This window comes from Colius striatus, chromosome 5 (assembly GCF_028858725.1).
Source record: "Colius striatus isolate bColStr4 chromosome 5, bColStr4.1.hap1, whole genome shotgun sequence".
Lineage (NCBI taxonomy): Eukaryota > Metazoa > Chordata > Aves > Coliiformes > Coliidae > Colius > Colius striatus.
This window is the reverse complement of record NC_084763.1, coordinates 42,740,852-42,758,563: the sequence shown is the minus strand read 5'-3', so window position 1 is coordinate 42,758,563 and position 17,712 is coordinate 42,740,852. Positions and strand designations below refer to the sequence as shown.

At 38.2% G+C, this 17,712-nt stretch overlaps 1 protein-coding gene across 1 annotated transcript in view; it reads left to right on the top strand.

Moving 5' to 3' along the window:
* Nucleotides 1-17,712, top strand: part of PTPRN2 (protein tyrosine phosphatase receptor type N2) — a 656,903-nt gene that overhangs the window by 558,964 nt on the left and 80,227 nt on the right. The window contains exon 14 of the mRNA XM_061996660.1: nucleotides 16,804-16,998. Coding sequence (XP_061852644.1) covers nucleotides 16,804-16,998 — 195 coding nt within the window. The remainder of the gene's footprint in view (nucleotides 1-16,803; nucleotides 16,999-17,712) is intronic.

The following is a 17,712-nucleotide window of genomic DNA, read 5'->3' as shown; positions in this document are numbered from 1 at the left end:
TACTTTGAGCTGCAGAACTTTCCTATGAGCATGGTCTTCTGCATCACTGATAATGCTCTGCAAAATGCTGCCCATAATGGAATTTCAAGGCAAAAGTTAAAACACACTGTAGCTGGCTTCAGAAAGCCTATCTTTGAATATTTTATGTCAATGTTATTTTAGTTTTACTTCGTCTCAGCCAAAAGAACCTCCTTTAAAAAGTGAGGGGGTAAAGATCAAACAGTTTACAGTTAAGTTCCTTCTTAAACTGACTGAAGTGTTCAAGGTTACGTGAGTTATACACTGTCAGTGCAGCTGGATTACATCATCTGCTGTTTCAAAAACTTGGTCAAATATCTTGATTTGGCAGGCATATAATTGTAAATTATATGTTAAATTCTACAATATTACATGTATTATATAAAATATAAATTATACATTCCTTTGTCAAATACAGTCTTATTAATTACATGATCCTTCTAAATTCAAAGCCACTAAGAACTTCTCTGTGCTTTTATAGATTTCATCCTGCTGCTATTTTTTATCAGAGATATTAAGAGCACAGTATTATGACAATTACAACAAATATTTTTCTGCAGATATTTTTAAAGACTCCAACTGAAAGAATCCATTGGAAACATACTTTCTACCTAACTATTATGCCTGGTTTGTTTGTTTAAATACAGTTACCTCTAATAGGCCTTCATATTTTACACTCTAGTCTGATTTTCATAAGCAAGTGTGTTAGGCTTTAATATTAAAATAATGCTGTATATCAGCTCTTTAGAAAATGGTATTTTATGAACTAAGGTGAATGGGGAAAACCAGGAAAAATTTACTGTTCCTTTTTATCAAAATGTCAGTAATACTCCAATTAACATCAGGATTATGACCAAAGAAAGTTGATAAACTGAGGATAAAAAGTATCATAAAATATTACCTCCTGTCGAGGTAAAACTTTATTTTAAAGGCTCCTTGCTACACTTAAGCAAAAAAAGATACCATTTGGAAGGAAGTGTATTCAGTACATGAGTATTTAGTAAATATTTCAGTAAGTAATACCTTTTGTAAGGACTTTGGTTAGATTAATATTTTTCTTTAGGGCTGAACGCTACAAGGGGCTTGCTTGTGTTTTCTTCTGGGGAAACTAAGGATGTAACACATTTTAATCTTTTCCTGTGTCCTGATTAAAAGAGAGGAAAAAAAAAATCATCTTGTGACCAGGTAAAGCAACAGGACAAACTGTAATTGTTTGTGATAAAACATACATAGGGAGTTAAATGTGTTAGAGGAGTTGTTCTTGTCCATTTTCTCCTTATTGTGTGTTATGTGAACATTTTCTCCATCTTTACCTAGAATTTTGTCTTAAAATAAATTCTCAGGAATCTGCAAATATATTTCATGTGATGTTGTTATAAAAACCACTGTACTTTAAGGTGAGTTAGTTTTCACAGCGCACAAAATATATATTCTACACAGTAGTGATAATAGGAGAGGAAAACCATGTGTGGAGTATTTTAAGGTGATTAGAAAAGAGTTTACTCTGTGTTTAAACACTTCATTCAAGTCAGACAGTAGATAACCAAAGCAGAATGAGGTAAAACAGGACATATAGAAACATGGATTTAACTTTTAATCTGTTTTTTGTATCTGATTAGTGCTCAGAACAATCCACAATTCCTGAGGCACAGTGGACTATGTAATTCCCTTACCTCGCTTCCTGTGGTAGCCATAAAATTGAGTTAAATGGTAGTAATAGTCAAAATAGCATTTGAAAAAGCTGTATGAATTTATAAACCAGCAGAAATTTATCAAATATGCCTGTTTGATACATTGAGGTATAAATAATGTTTGTTATGTTTGTTACACATGTTTGCTAACATAACCCTAGCATTTCAAATCAACTTGAAAATACTGCTTGATGAGAAATGCCCATCTGATGTGCTGGAGCTTGGTGGCACAGATTTTGGAGGGCACTGCAGGAAATCTCTCCTTGGGGTTGTCATGTATGTCTGTGAGGAGCAGTGCCCTCCCATCACCCTCTCGTGCCTGCTGCTCCAGCATGCAGGGCCCTAGGAGCAGGGCAGCCCCGGGGGAACCACGCTGCCTCTAGGAGAGAGTTTGATTGGGATTGCAATAAACAGCTCTCTTCCAAGCTTTTCTTATTTAAGAAAATAAATTTTGTAAATTACTCACTGTTAGAGAAATGGTCTTGCCCTGACCAGAGGAGGTTGTACCTTCTCAGCCCAGGTGCTGGGCTGCTGCAGCATTGGCAGTGCACAAATACTTTTGAGTAAAACACTCTTTACACTAGAGCAGGCAGATGAAGATAGATTTTGCAGATATAGGAAGGAAAGTGAGTAATGCATGCAACTCCTGGAGTGCTTGGATGAGAAGATGCTATGTGGGTTTCAGTTTGAGTAATCCATCTTTTTCAAGTATCTGCTGTTTATCTGTGTAGGGCTAGTGCAAAGTGGCAGAGAGAAGATGACGTCAACCCCCACTCCTCTTACCCAAATTTATTTATTTTTCCCTAAAGGGTATGGTGTTGGAGCTTGATGTTTTGTGGAACGAGGACAAACATGCTCTAAGCATCTTGCAGTATAATTTCTGTATTTAGGATACAAGAAAATGCGAAGAGAAAAATGGTAGGAGGGGAAATTAAGTTAGTGACTAATTTTTAATTACTGGGAAATCCAGAGTCCTTACCCAAACAGGCATTTCTTAGAAAATGTGATGGAGGTGCTCTGGACTTGCAGGCTGCATCTTGGCTGGTAAATTAAAGTGGTAAATTATTTGAATGGCCCTGGCACCATTTCAGGCCAAGACACCCAACTTTCTCCCAAACGATTTCTCAGCACAGTTGTCAGAGGCCAAGAAAAAGACAAATATATATTCACTGTGCAGTTTTCTTATTAATTTGGGTGTAGTTAGTCAGTTTTAGAGAGTGAGTGTTGCTGTTGCTTTATCTGTCCTAACTCTCTGTGCTGGCCCACTGAGGCCCTGGCTCCTGCTCCTGAGCATCTCTCTCCCGAGCATCCCTGCTCTGCTTCAGAGCCCCTTCCACCCATCCCTGCTGGGCCACGGGCTGTTTGCCAGCTGAGCGTGGGCTGGCTCTGCATATATACAATGGATTGTCTCCCTCTGGTAAATTGATTATGTCCCAGTGCCTGTACGTTATAAAGAAGCCAAAGATAACCACAGCCTTGCCTAATGGGCTGGAGAGTATTTGATCTGCAGTCCCAGGCAGTACATCATCTCAAGTGTTCCGATTTCTTTCTGGAATAACTATACTGTCTTTAGTGTTGGGTTTTTTTTCTCCTCTGGTGTAATGTAGAGGATAATCAGGCCTATCTTTCCTACACATTTCTGCTTTTTTTTTTTTCTGTTTCAGGATTTCCCTTTCTCTTTTGGAGCAGCTCTGTTATCATACTTAAGATTTGACACCTTCTATTGTGTGCTCTCTGAATGCTCAGCAGCTAACACTGAGATCTGGCTTGCTGAGCCTTTCATACTCCTTCAGAGTGCTGCGCTAGAAGAAAACAAAAAAAATCAAAACTTTTTAACTGGGAAGGTTTATTTTTTTTATTTGCAGAATGAATCTTGTACCAGGATTGTGTTCCCTGGAAGAGAGTAGAGGTTAATTTTGTGTACATAAAGAACTGTTGTAGATGATGTGTGTCAGTTCTTGTAGGACCATGTTGCCTGCGAGCAGGAACAGGTTGCAACGTATCCTCTGAAGTTTCTAAGGTACATAAAAAGTGTTCTTCTCAGTGCTTTCTTCTGAGTACATCTGTTCATCTTGCACACTGGTCTCACAGGGTGGGCAAGGAAAGGGGAGAGAGGTATGCAGTGTCACTCTCTTTCTCCTCCTCCATGTGAGCAGGAAAGACGTGCTTGTGCTCAGCAGCAGCTGGCAGTGCAGGACTGCATGTTGCCCAAAGCCAGCAAGATCTCAGTTTCAGGGATCTTTGTCCTTTCTGCCTAGTCTGTTTGTGTTTAGCCTTAGTGAAGTATTTGAGTCTGATTGTAGTCACCTAAGGTTTTATCCTGGTAAGCCCATATGGACTTGGCTGTTTTGTGGAACCGATGAACAAAAGTAGGTTTCAAATCCTCAGCCTTCTCTGCCTGTAGCCCTGTGGTGTGAATCTTGCAGAGGTGTTGAAAAGTTGAATATTCTTACTCAAATGTGATGTTTTCACTTGTTTTATTGTGGTATGAACTATAAGAGAAGTAGTTTTGTAGAGCAGACTGGAGCTTCTCAGCTGCCCCAATCTTCCCAAAGGCACAAGTGGGAGCTGCTGTCACAAACAGCCTCGAGAGCGTGCATGGCACATGAGGGCTGGGGGACTCATGGATGGCCTGTGTGCAGATCTACAAAGAGTGGACATTGAGGATGTGATTTGTGTTGGCTGGACAAAAGGCTTCATTTCATTCCTCTCAACAGGGACAAATCTACAGCTACAGGGATGAGGACCTCCCATCCAAGATATTTTCCTTTTCATACATTTACACACACAACAGAGATCTAAATGCTAGCACTTTAAAGAACCATAACATAAATTTTGAGGGATTTAATGCATACCAGCAAGTTATGAAAAAGGACTGAGACAACTCATCTGACTTCTTTGCACTGTGATTTTTGCTGCTACAGGTTCAAAGTTCTCATAACACCAGTGTTATGTCATTGCCATGTAAGTCACCTGGGGCATTCCTGCAGCTCTTCATACTCCAATTCAGACTCTCTTCTTTCAGCATGAAAATCCAGTTTGTCTCACTTGTATTCTTACCAAAACAATTAAACCCAGACTGAAGAATGGAGATCAGGGAATTGATCAGGGAAAGAGTTTGTTTTTTATATTTCAGACTGATAAAATCCTATTCATTTTTGGTGCAGTTTTTATTTTTCTGTTTTCCTGTCTTGCTACCACGGTTGCAGGTTTCTTGATGATTCCTGCCTTTTCTTCCTACATAAGACTACTTCTGCTTTGCAGAACCATGTTCTGACAGCATCTTAGAGACCTCAGAAGTGGCTGATCTTGCCCTCCAAAGTGGGAACAGCTCATCATTATCATGATAAAACTCACTTTTGGTATTGGGTTTACATGTATACCTTGGCTGATTAAAATCACTCCCTTTCCCTTATCAAGTGTTAGGAAACTTGGAGATATGTACATTTCATGCATCCTTGACAACAGTAGAGGTGTATGGTTTGAAGTGAGCTACAGTAGAGCTATAACTACTAATGCTACTCATTTTCTAGTACTACTGGTCTAAACATCCCCCTAGTCTTCAAAAATGTATCGGGGAGAATATTCACATGTAGGAGAAATATTGATCTTTCATCACTAATTATTAATAGGAGAAGGAGGGAAAGATGAAAAGGAAAAATTCAGTGTGCTGCTGCTTTTCTGACAGCATGGGGAAAAGAAACTTGGATTTTATCTTTTTCCAACTTCTCAACTAGAATTTGTTGTCCTACCTTCCCGGGAAAGAAAAATGCCTCCTGTGGAGTGAAACAATGTGAATTGCTGGAAGAGATTTTGCTGCAGTGGATCACAGTGAAAGGTGGCTATTCCCATAAGACAAGAGGAGAAATTTGATGGAGTTGAATGTAGTTTTGGGAGCAAGAACAATCTACATATGTAAATTCATGTTACATAGTGAAGTCATGTCATACAGCACCTCCCTCTGTACTCTGGGGAAATAACATGTACAGTAAAATGGGAATGTGAGCATGTAAATTCCATATACTCTCACTCACAAGAGTGAAATAAAGAGATGCAATTCCTAATTGACTTCAATGGAAAGCTCCTGGGTATGAAGTTAAAACATACAGAAGGATTAAGGATTGTCTAGCAAGCTGTTCCAAATTTCAGCTTCTTTTTGAAGCTCTGGGTCAACCCAACGGCTCTCCAGGCATTGTTGACTAATAATTTTGTTTGTTTGCTTGAGGGCTTTAGAAGTTAATTAAGTATAAATCAATGCTGGAGGCTTCTGTAAGTGCTGGTCACTCCATTGCTGAAGGAGCGCTGCAGAAATGGAGTGAAGAAAAGGTGACAAGAATGATTAAGGGCATGGAAAACTCACGTGAAGAGAGATTGAAAAGACAGATTATTTATTCTAAAACAGTAATGAGTGTCAGCCTAGAAAAGAAAGAAATACATAACATGAGGAACTGAAGAGTGAAATTCTTATTCTGTGTTCTGCCTAGCACCAAGGCAAAGACATTCAGTTATTATAATATATAAAATAAAAGACTAATAGAGGAAAAGCTATCTGCCTAATGCAACTGCAATATGCAACACTATTTCTTCTGGATGTTGTTGATGCACAAGTTGTTAGCAGGAATCTCAAAAGCCAAAGAAGCACATGAGGAAAAAATATTCTAGGTAATAAAATAACTGATGATATTTCAGAAGATGTCTATAACTTCATGTCCCAGGTCTTAAAGTAACCCAAAATTAAGATGTGCCCACTGTGGGAATGTGCCTGCCTTTTATGTGTTCTCCTGGAGCACAGTTCCCGTGGTGCGTCTTGCAGACAAACTGGTGCCTGGTGGAGAGGTCCAACATGGAGTAACAAGCCCTGTGCTTGCTTGAGTTGGCAAAGGGAAACCCATGAGCTTCAGTAATGGCCAATGGAGTTCTTTTATTTGAAAGCAACCAACCACATTAACTCCTCACTGCTGATGCAGGGTATTTATTGGAAGTAGTGCCATGGGGGCAGGTCAGGGATGGTGGGGAGGTCTACAGCTCCCCTCTGGGCAGGCAGTGCCAGGATGCAACTGTGATCCAGTTGAGTGTGCAGTCGTACAGAGAGGCAGGGAAAAGTCCAAGAAAAATGTGCATTTTTGCTATTGCGGTTTTATCCAAAATATGAAGTCTACCTGTATCTTTGAACATCAGTACTGAGTATAAATCCCTTCTTAGTTTTTACAGTATCTTCTGTAAGACTATGTATAGAAATATTGACCAACATTTTAGATCCTTGAAGACTTCTGTGGTGTGTGATAGAAGGAATGTTTGTTCACAGAAATATGAAGGAACTCATACATACTATTTTTTTCTCATAGTTTAGTAGATCTTCTCTATGTTACTGTGAGGGAGCAGTGGGACAGGCTGCCCAGGGGGTTCTGGAATCTCTTTTCTTGGAGGTCTTCAAGACCTGCCTGGTCATGTTCCTATGGGACCTGATCTAGGTGAACCTGCTTCTGCAGGGGGGCTGGACTAGATGATCTCTAAAGGTCCCTTCCAACCCTACCATTGTATGATTCTACGATTACCAAAGATTTGGCTCATAATAACCTGCTTTGACTTACTAGCAACTTTGTGCTTTATAGATCCATTTTTTGTGCTGTTCCCTTTTTCACAAAATTTGCATTTGTTCTTCCTAGCAGAGTTAAAGGTGATTTTTATTTTCAATGGGGAATGGGTGGAAGGCAATGACTTTAGTTTTCAGATCAGGAGAGGGTAATGACCGGCAATTTCAACTGTCATGATAGATGATAGGGAAAAAAAAATCAGTCACTGATGGCAATCCTTGATAAATCCTTCCTTATCCCAGCATCACCTCTTATGTGTGTAGCCACTTTCTATAAAAAAAAAAAAGGCATTTGAGGTTTTTAGAAGTTTTTAGTACTTCTTTTTTTATTTCTATGACTGTTTTTAGTACATCTGTTACCCTGAATGCAGTTACACAGACTTCAGGAGAAATAATAATAATCTTTGCAATGGGGTAAAATAACATTTTTAGACATAAACTTGTGGCTAGATGCTTGTTCCTTTCCAGACTAGAAGTCCTGCTGGCAGCTGGGAATTCTTATTTCTAACAGAAATGATCTCCCATTTTTAGTCCTGCAGAGCAATAAAATAGTGGACTACACAGCCTTAATGTATAGCTTTTCTGAGAAACTACAGCTGGCTTGGGACTGCATTTTTCGCCTGCTTTGGGCCCCAGGCAACTATAAACACTGGGAGTGGAAAAGGAAACATTTGTGGCAGTTATCTTTTAGAGCACTGGCATCTGCTGGAAGCTGGTCAAGCTTTGGATGGGTTAGACGAAGTTAAAATGCATGATGAATTTGCACATGAGTCTGCATGGCCTTTCAGGTTAATTCAATCGTTACTACAGTTTATTTGTAACCCATACTGTGCTGTATGGCTCTGGCTGTGCTAGCAGTGAATTTACTGTGCAAATTCATATTAAGAAGCAGCTGTGCCCTCATGAGCATGTATTTGAGTTAGTTAAGATGAATAAAATATAGAAAAGGTGAAGTTTGTTTTACACATTATTTTTCTCTGTCTAGTTACTCCTTAAGAATTTTTTCCTCTCCCGGCTTTATACCTACCATATTCTTGTACAACGCTACAGGCAATCACAGCTGAAATGTGGCATATGCAATTTAGAAACCAGCATTAGCTGACATAACCAAAAAAAATCTCTCTTCTCTTCTCTTCTCTTCTCTTCTCTTCTCTTCTCTTCTCTTCTCTTCTCTTCTCTTCTCTTCTCTTCTCTTCTCTTCTCTTCTCTTCTCTTCTCTTCTCTTCTCTTCTCTTCTCTTCTCTTCTCTTCTCTTCTCTCATTCCCATTCCTTTTTTTCCTTTTCCTTTTCACAGTTAGGTCCAGCTCATAATCTAATGCTTCCAGAATTACACTTGTCTGAATTGCAAGACCAGTAATGTTCACACTCTGTTAGGGACACCCTAAGAAGAACTTGGGTGCCAGTAGACCTCAGGTCTATGGTTTGCAGATCTTTCCTACTAGAAATAGTTCCTTGTTTCCTTGGAGGCATTCAAATTATCTCTTTAAATCCTGAGAGAATCCACCATGACGTCCCTATGACCATTAAACAGCAAAAATACCCGTTAAAATCAGTTTAAAGAAATGTGCATTTTCTTTGTGTATCTTCTATCTGTGAAGTCCAGTGTACTGCAGTTATGTGAAGTCAGACATCAGTTTCATGAAGCTCTTCCCTTTTTTGGAAATCAAGAATATCACACAGTCACGGTTAGAGTGGTCTCCTATATTTTTGTATAGGAAAAAAATCCACAGTAGAATAAAGTAATCATGGCCTTGAAATTTCACTGATCTTCTGGAAAACAGTGTTATCCTCAAACATGCTTGTGCTTTCCTGGCATCCCGGCAGGGATAGCACAGAAAACACACTACTGTTATTTCAGGGAAATGTCATTAGACCTATGCTGTCACATCTTCCTTGGCAACACAAATCATGCAAAAGACCTCTTCCTCCTTCATGAGCTTCTGGGCTAGTTAGATGGCTACCTCATTGATAAGAAGTTACTGAAAGAATTAAAGTAAAAGTATTTCCTTAAGCTGTATTGCATATAAGTGTCTCCAGTTCTGTTCAAGCCAGAAATTTGCACATCTGCTGGACTTCTAGAGTTGTGTACCACACCGTGATGGCTTTTTGTTTGTTTGACTTAGTAGGATAAGAGAGGGAATACAACAAATAAACACAAATAAAGAAAAAGCCATTTTCCATGTAAAGACAACCATGTTTTCTTTGCCTTTCCACTCCTGCATGACCTACACTTTCTTCATAAATATGAAGAAAGTAGAATCATAATTACATGAGTCACCACCAGAAAACACAATGCTAAAATAATGGACATTTTTCATTTTGCAGACCACAGTCAAAATTGGGATTCTGCTAGGAAAATGTGTCTCAAATCTGTGTTTGGCTGCAATGATCTCAAAGAGAAAGAGCAGCAGCTATTCTGTTTAGGTTATTTACAGACCAAACAAAGCAAAACCTCTACACCGAGACTCAAATAGACAGAGGGTGGTAGAGCACAGGAGAGCAGATAGTAAACTGAACTAGGCAGACTAAAGCTGTATTGACAATCAAATAAATACATTTTCCTTCTCTATTTTTTTTTTTCCTTTTCTCCCAAGAGCTATCACATAAAAGTCTAGATAAGTGTGACGTGTACAGAGTGTGGATACTTTTGATCCTATATCTCTCAAAATATTACTCTCAAACGCTTTTCCAGTATCTCCTTTTGTTCCTTTTCTGAAAGCACACTGATCTCAGGAGTTGCCTTTTCTGGCAAGGATTGAAAAATATACGTACAAATATTCCACATAGGCAAACAGCTCTGTTACTCCTGGACAAAAAATGTGTTAAAATGAACCTAAAGCTTGAAAGTACATTTCAATAGCTAAAAAATAAATGGTAATAAAGCTGTAATTATCCCCAAAGCTACAAACACAGTAAATAAGTTAAAGTTAAATTTATAACACCTGCAAGCACATTAAGCATGCAAAATCAAAACAAAGGCAGCCAAATGACTTTAGCTTCACCCTGTAGTAACACTAAGCAAATTTAGTTAGAGAATAATGATGTTTGTAGCCCTAGATTCATTTGTTTAAAAAAAAGAGCTTACCTTGATTTTTTAATTTTTTAAATCTCACTGTGTTATGAGTGCATCTGTAGCAGAACAGTTAAATGCAAGCTGTGTGTACAGACCGCAGCTTATCGTGTGAATAATGCCCCCTTAATTTAAAGGAAAGTGAGGCTACTATTTAATTAAATGTATTAAAGCTGAGAAGAAAAGCATTTTTAAAGATCTTATTCTTCCATACCTAGCATATAAAAGGTTACAAATAGTCTTCATTATATATTTTAAGTATAGCCTTGAGTCCTTTAGAATCAATAGCCAGCATTTTTAATTTAAAATTTCTAGAAAACAATTTTGTTTCACATGTTAAATGAACACAGCGCTATTATGATCATGCCTGCTTAACCAAATTTGTCTCTGATAGAATATTAGGTCAGGTTGAAAGGGCTTGGTGTATACTCAGCTATCCCTTTTAATAAATAGTATTTTCTTTGTCTAACGTCTCTGCATTTTCTTAATAATTATACCATGGAAAGGTTTATTCTCTGTTATATTAATTCTGAAAATAAGACTGCTACAATTGTTTCTGGGCTAGCTCAGATGGTTTCCATTTTAATTTGTTAAGCAAAAGAGTTCTAAATGTGTGGAAATTTTAAGCCCTGGACTTTATTTTTGGAATCATGTAAATTTGGGGATCAGTTACAAAAATAGGTTATTTTCTGTTACAAAAAAAATATATTATTTTACTTTATATTTAGTGATGAAATTATATTTAGTTTTTCTAAACGTAGTAGCAAGTTGGAATTTCCCTCAGATGCCAGGCTTCTTTTGAGCAGATCTGAGGTGAGTGTGACTGGAGAAGAGGAGCAATATTTTAGAAATGAGGAAATTTTCACTTTTGACTGAACAACTTTAATTATAATGTGTCTGCTACTATCAAGGTGAGGACGATTCACAAGACTGGATTCTGACTACCTCATGATATTGTATAATGCATTTAAATTAAGTGGACATGTTTTAATAAACAGCCACATCCTCACTGGAGGCAGCTTTGGCGTGGAGTGGCTTTTTTAATAGTAATGAGTGGAAAGCCAAGGTATGCTTTGGCCATCTCTGAACCAGGATGCTCAGGTCAGGTCTCTGCCTGTAACATGCCACTCTGAGGTTTTCAAATTCCATTTTTTGAAAATAAAACATAGGAAAATATTCCATCCTGAACATTCAAGTTTTAGTTCTAGCTGGTTTTAGTGCCATGCTTGCCTATGGGCCACAAAGATGATTAAGGGAATGGAGCATCTCTCTTATGATGAAAGGCTGAGGGAGCTGGGGCTCTTCAGCTTGGAGGAGACTGAGGGGTGATCTCATTAATGTTTACAAATATGTAAAGGGTGGGTGTCAGGAGGATGGAGCCAGGCTGTTCTCAGTGATGTCCAGTGACAGGACAATGGGCAATGGGTACAAGCTGGAACAGAAGAGGTTCCAAAGAAATACAAGGAAGAATTTCTTCACTGTAAGGGAGCACTGGAACAGGTTGCCCAGATGGGTTGTGGAGTCTCCTTCTCTGGAGACATTCAAAACCCACCTGGACAAGTTCCTGTCTGACTGACTCTAGATGACCTACTCTGGCAGGGGGGTTGGACTGGGTGATCTTTTGAGGTCCTTTCCAACCATTAAGATTTTGTGATTCTGTATTTCTGTGTTCTTAGTCTTTACCAGGGTGTATACATAGATTTCTTTCCAAAACCAAACATTTTAGTAAACTTAGGGGATCTTAATAGATTTTCCTACTGTATTAGTTGAACTTGATGGAAGATAAAAGCTTCTCCAAGTTATCATTTGCTGTCTTGCCCTTCTGTGATTCTGATGGCTGTCATGCATCTCAAAGCCTAGTGACAACGAATGCTGCTGCTGTCGCTGGCTGGAGAACATCCAGAAGATGTGGCATAACATTTCTGGTGGTAAGCAGGTCACATCTCTAAACCAGATGTTGATAGGTATCTGTGGAGTTCATTTCTGAACAGACTTGATGACTCCTAGGTTGAGAGGAGTGTTTCTTACTTGTCTTTTCAAGCTCAGAGACTCATCTAATAAAACATAGTGGTAAGCCTGGCTCTACATGCGTGCGGGTTGGTGTTCATGCCCCTCTTTAAATGTGGATAAACTGCATTTATGCCGCGATGTGGTTTGTTCACAAGCAGACTGTGAAAATCCCTTTGTTGTAGCAGAGGAAATAATTGTTGCTTCATGCTTGTGCCTCTCTCGGTGAGGACAGCCAAGTGCAAGGGAACACTTTAAAACCTCATTGGAAGAGGTCCAAGGGTTTTCTGAGAATCCTGTTTATGGTTTGTTTAAGGTTATCAATTATGTTTCAAATAAAAAGCTCTCCACAGATGATAGTTGTGCTGTACTTTGAACTCATTTAACTGGACATTATTTACAGAATATTTATCTTGGTTATGGCAGTTTTGTCACACAGCGATATTACTTTTCCATTATATACTACATGTGACCACAACATGAGTTTGATAATAAATGCTGGGAAATAAAAAACAGAGTAAGTGCCTCAGTATGATAGCAATTCCCATGTGATGGGAAATAATGTCATAAACTTCAAATTACCTTTTAAATAAATGTTTATGTCCAACCCATCCATTAGATCATAGCCAGAAGGGTCAGGAGGATCATTTCTTCATATTTCACTGTATGCATTATGATTGCTTTTTTAGGTGTAAATGATCTTTTTAAATGAAGAATGGCACTTGAACTATACACAAACAATGGCTAGACATTACTGAGTCACAGTATGGCAGAAATAGCCTCAGCCACTCGGCTAAATATAGAAGTGCAGCAGTAAACTGAATTCATTCTTAGAAAATATTTTTAATGCTGAGATGATACAGAAACACAACTCGTGTAATTCCCACAATTTGCAACTTTGACATTTTAGTCAAGTTTAAAATCTAGTTGTGGTTTCGTAGATGACTGTTTTGCTAAATGCTTATGAAAGTAAAGATTGGAGAGTGGAGAGGAGCCTACCTGAGCATGCAAGGAAGCGTACAGGTAACAGGGTTGTTAACTATCTTGGACTTTAGATGTCTTTAGACATTTAAATATTTCCCCAGTCTGAGCTGGACCTCTCTAGTCCATATGCCATAGAGAAACTGATTTTACTCCCTAAAATGCCCCACATGTCAAAGCTTTTATAAATGGTGGTGTTAATTGTGTTATCCCTGCAGCGCTAGGCTAAAAACCCAACTAGGAGCTGAAATGATTGAACTAACAGAGAGGTGGCTTTGAAAAAGCAGAAGCTGGAGGTGTCCTGACACTGCTGACATGCGTGTGGGGATGGGACAGGTTCCTCAGCATGAACTGGGCTGACTGGGAGTGTGGGAAGGAAGAGCTGTCAAGGGCCAGTACACCAATCTGGAAATAAAAAACACACAAACTGTTTACAGACAGGGGAAAACCTATTGTCTTTGAGATTTAAAACACTGATCAAGAAATTCAGTGGTGCTGCAACTGTGATTTGACCTTCCTGTTGACTTTAAACATTTTTTATGGTGCTGTGCAGTGACGTGGTTGCTTTGTTTAAGGTATTTGACAGTTATAGTAGTTCTGGGAATAATTGTTTTAGTTCTATATATATCAGGAAATAAATATATTAATATTTGAGATCAGGTTACTTTCTTTCTTAAACTTACTTATATTTGTTATTTTTCTCAACTTTGCCTTCTTTCATGAGGACTTTAAACATGTTAGACTTAGTTTCAATTCCACGTTTCTTAGTAACATATCAAATACTTTATGTCCCAGATATTCTTTTTAGTTGGAGATCGAAGCTACTCTAGAACCCATTGAATATGATATTGCTTCTTCTGGCATTATCATATGTGCAAAAACGTTATATTGCTTTCTTAGAGTCACTTGATCTCAATTCTTTTTTGTTAGCGGAGGTCTATAATCCTTTCCACGGCAACCATTTGTAAAAGCTGAGGATTATGACTTGAGGCAGGATATGAGCAGCAGGAACAGATCAACTTAAAAACAAAGATCCTGTTTGAGTACAAATGCTACTGTTAGCACAGAGTTGGGGTGAATCAAGTGGCAGGATGATTATTAGAATACAATAAATTTGTATCTATGCCACATGGCATGCTAGCCAGAAGACACATCCTTTTAGGAGTTGTGTGACAGGAGACCTATTTTTATATCTTTACTTATTATACTTTTGCCTAGTCCAAGAAACCATTCCCTCTGAGAATGGCTGATATCTAAACATCTGATCAACATTGTGCTTTTATGTAGATTTATTTTTCAGTCTGAAAAGTTTCTACTCTGTTATACTTTTTCCCCAAATCCGCTAAAAACAGGGATTTGAAATTATACCACCAGAAGGTTGTTCTGAGGTTAGTAAAAGCCACTTTGGACTATTGCTGTCTTTTCTTATGACATGTATGATCCTTCAGAGAAAAGGAGAATGAGATTTTTTTTTTTTTTGGTCCCTGTATTTAAAACAAACAATCATGTTTTCCTTCATTAAAAATTATTTGGTTTAATACTTATAGTTCAACTAAGCTATCAAACATTAATATATGAGACTTAGTGTCAAAGTATTTTTGAAGTTTGTTTTTTCCTAATATTTTTCTGGTTAAGGTCAGTAGAAAGTAACTAAGATACCAAGTGATAGAAAACATTCTAGCCAAGTGAAAAAACCCTACTTTTTGTAAATTGCAAAATTCTTACATGACATGGGTGAAATTAATATACAAAATGCAGTGATGGGATTGGGTAGTAGTTTCGGTTGTGACAGTCTGTACAGTTATTCCAACAACTGACACCATGTAAAAGGAGTACTCTGTGCTTCCTAAGCTTCTCTTGACTGTACTTTTGTAATAGACAACAAAATATATCTTGTTTATATATGATACAAATTTTCTCTCAGTGTATCTTAACTTGTATGTGCATATACATATATATATAATGTATTACACACCATAAAATAGTAACATTCCACATAAGCATCTCTAATGGTAAGTGAAACAGAAGCTTTAGTAGAATAAAACGTTTGGACCAGTCTTTAATCAATGCCATGTGGTGTCAAGAGGACACTCAGTATAATGGTTTCAGTGGGTTTGTTTGAATGCTTGATACTACTCAGATTGGGATCACTCTTCACTGTCCTAAATTTTGCCAGGTTAAAAAAAAATCCCACATAGTCTTAAAGTTATATTTCTAACTCCTTGCTGAAAAGATTTTATTGCACTGGATGTGTAGAGGTTTTCAGATCATCCTGCTGATAGCACTTGAGCTGCAACTGTATAATCAATGAATAAAAAAACAGAAGCCATGGCGTTTCAACACTGTGAATTCTTCAGACTGTATTATTTTGTTAGCCTGAGGCAAGAGACTGTGCTCTTCGTACTTGTCTGTGCAGAATGAGTAATCTGAGACAAATGTGTAACCGCACCCTGTGTGCAATATGTCCAGATACTATGGACTAGCTAGTCTTGCTGTGTGCCACAGCAAGGCAAGTATCTCTTATGGACAATAGACATATGATAAAAAGTGATAATTTTGTTATGATGTCTGGGATTACAGCATGCATAACTGATTCTAAAAGCATTATAACAATGACAGTGCAGCTGTGGGTCTATTTATCCCATTAGAGTCAGAATTCTATACTGCAAGGAGTTGGTTTTACCAGCAGAATTTTCTGTTGCCTAACCAGAATTCTGTATTTTTGTGTGAATTCTATGCATGGGAGCGACTGAAAATATGTATTCCCAGTGCAATCTGTTTCACTGTTTAACATGGCTTGCTTTAGCATGTGTGATAGCTTGAATTTTCTTCCTTCGCCAAAGCTGCTTAAACAATGCAATGACAAATTTCAGCTTTTATTCTTCGTTAATGTCATTCTTCATCCTCTCTGCTCCATATCAGGGAGGAAGTGTTGTGAGTTTGCTATTTTAATGAAGAGAAATGAGGCATCTATCAGCTAGGATTTATACTGGAGAGCACATCAATTCAGTTGCCTTGAGCTTGCTGAGTTTGCATATCCAGGGCCAAGCAGCACTCTCAATTACTCCCGTGCAACCCCATTAACTTCAGGGGGTTGTGCAGTTCAAAAGTGGCTTCACAGAAGATGGGGTGATATTAGGGGGGAAAAAAAAGGCTATCTGTTAGGGAAGTCAGGCTCCCAAATACAATTTTTGGTTATCTAAAAGGAAATGTATATGCAGTCATAATTACGCTTTTAAAAGGTTAGGGTAGTCATCATACAGTACTTTCATTATTTATTTGTAGATGTGCCTAACAGAACGGACAGCCTCCCCAAAAACACTGCCATGAGGGGGAAAATGCTTCCAGCCCTGGAAACGTATTGTAAATCATATGTCTTTAGTAGACTGTATCCTGTAATTACTCTTAACCATAGGTTGTTTCTTCCTCTTTCTCTCTCTAGGAGCTATGCCGTCAGCGCATGGCAGTGAAAACGTCTGATCGCCCGGAGCCCCTGCATGCTTCTCGAATAAACAGCGTTTCTTCACAGTTTAGTGATGGGCCCATTCCCAGCCCCTCTGCCAGGAGCAGCACGTCATCCTGGTGCGAGGAGCCAGTCCAGTCCAACATGGACATCTCCACCGGTCACATGATCTTGGTAAGACACTTTTGTCTTCGTGGCATGAGAAATGTCATCATAATTCAAGGTACCTGCTCAGCTTTTGGAAAGAGATAACTTTTAAAGAAAGGGAAGCTGTCTTTTCACAGATTAAAAAAAAATATTCCTGAGCTTTGTTGGTAATTTTACCTGTGTAGAAATAAAACTAAATGGATTTTTATTTCCATGTCTGTTTTCATTATATTGGAGGTTTTTTTCTTTTCTCTCTGGGAAACATTCTTTTATCTTGGACATACAAATTTTTGTGTGCCTGCTCTAAAAAAAAAAAAAGATAAGCCCTGTGTTGTCCTTTTGTCTTATTAGTTTCTATTTTACCTCAGCTTGGACAAGAAAACTGCTAAATTTCTGATCAGTTTGCTGCTTTTTCTCCCATATCTTTAGCATGCAGAGGTGTCTGAGCTGAGAGGACGAGAGAATATTAATAATATAGAACAATTTCTTTGCCATTACCCTTAGAAAAAGAATCTGAATTTTGAGATTCATATGAATTTTGTTTTGGGTCATATATTTTCAACTTCTTTCTCTCTTTTTCTGAACTTATATTTGAAAGTACTGTCTTCTTAGATATTTTTCAAATTCTTATAAGGCATCTCACCTAATGGAGAAAGGAATGAACGCAGGGAAAAACCCAGAGAGCTAATTTGACCTCAGCCAAGTTACTGACCTCCTTTAGCCTTTATAAGGTCAGCTATA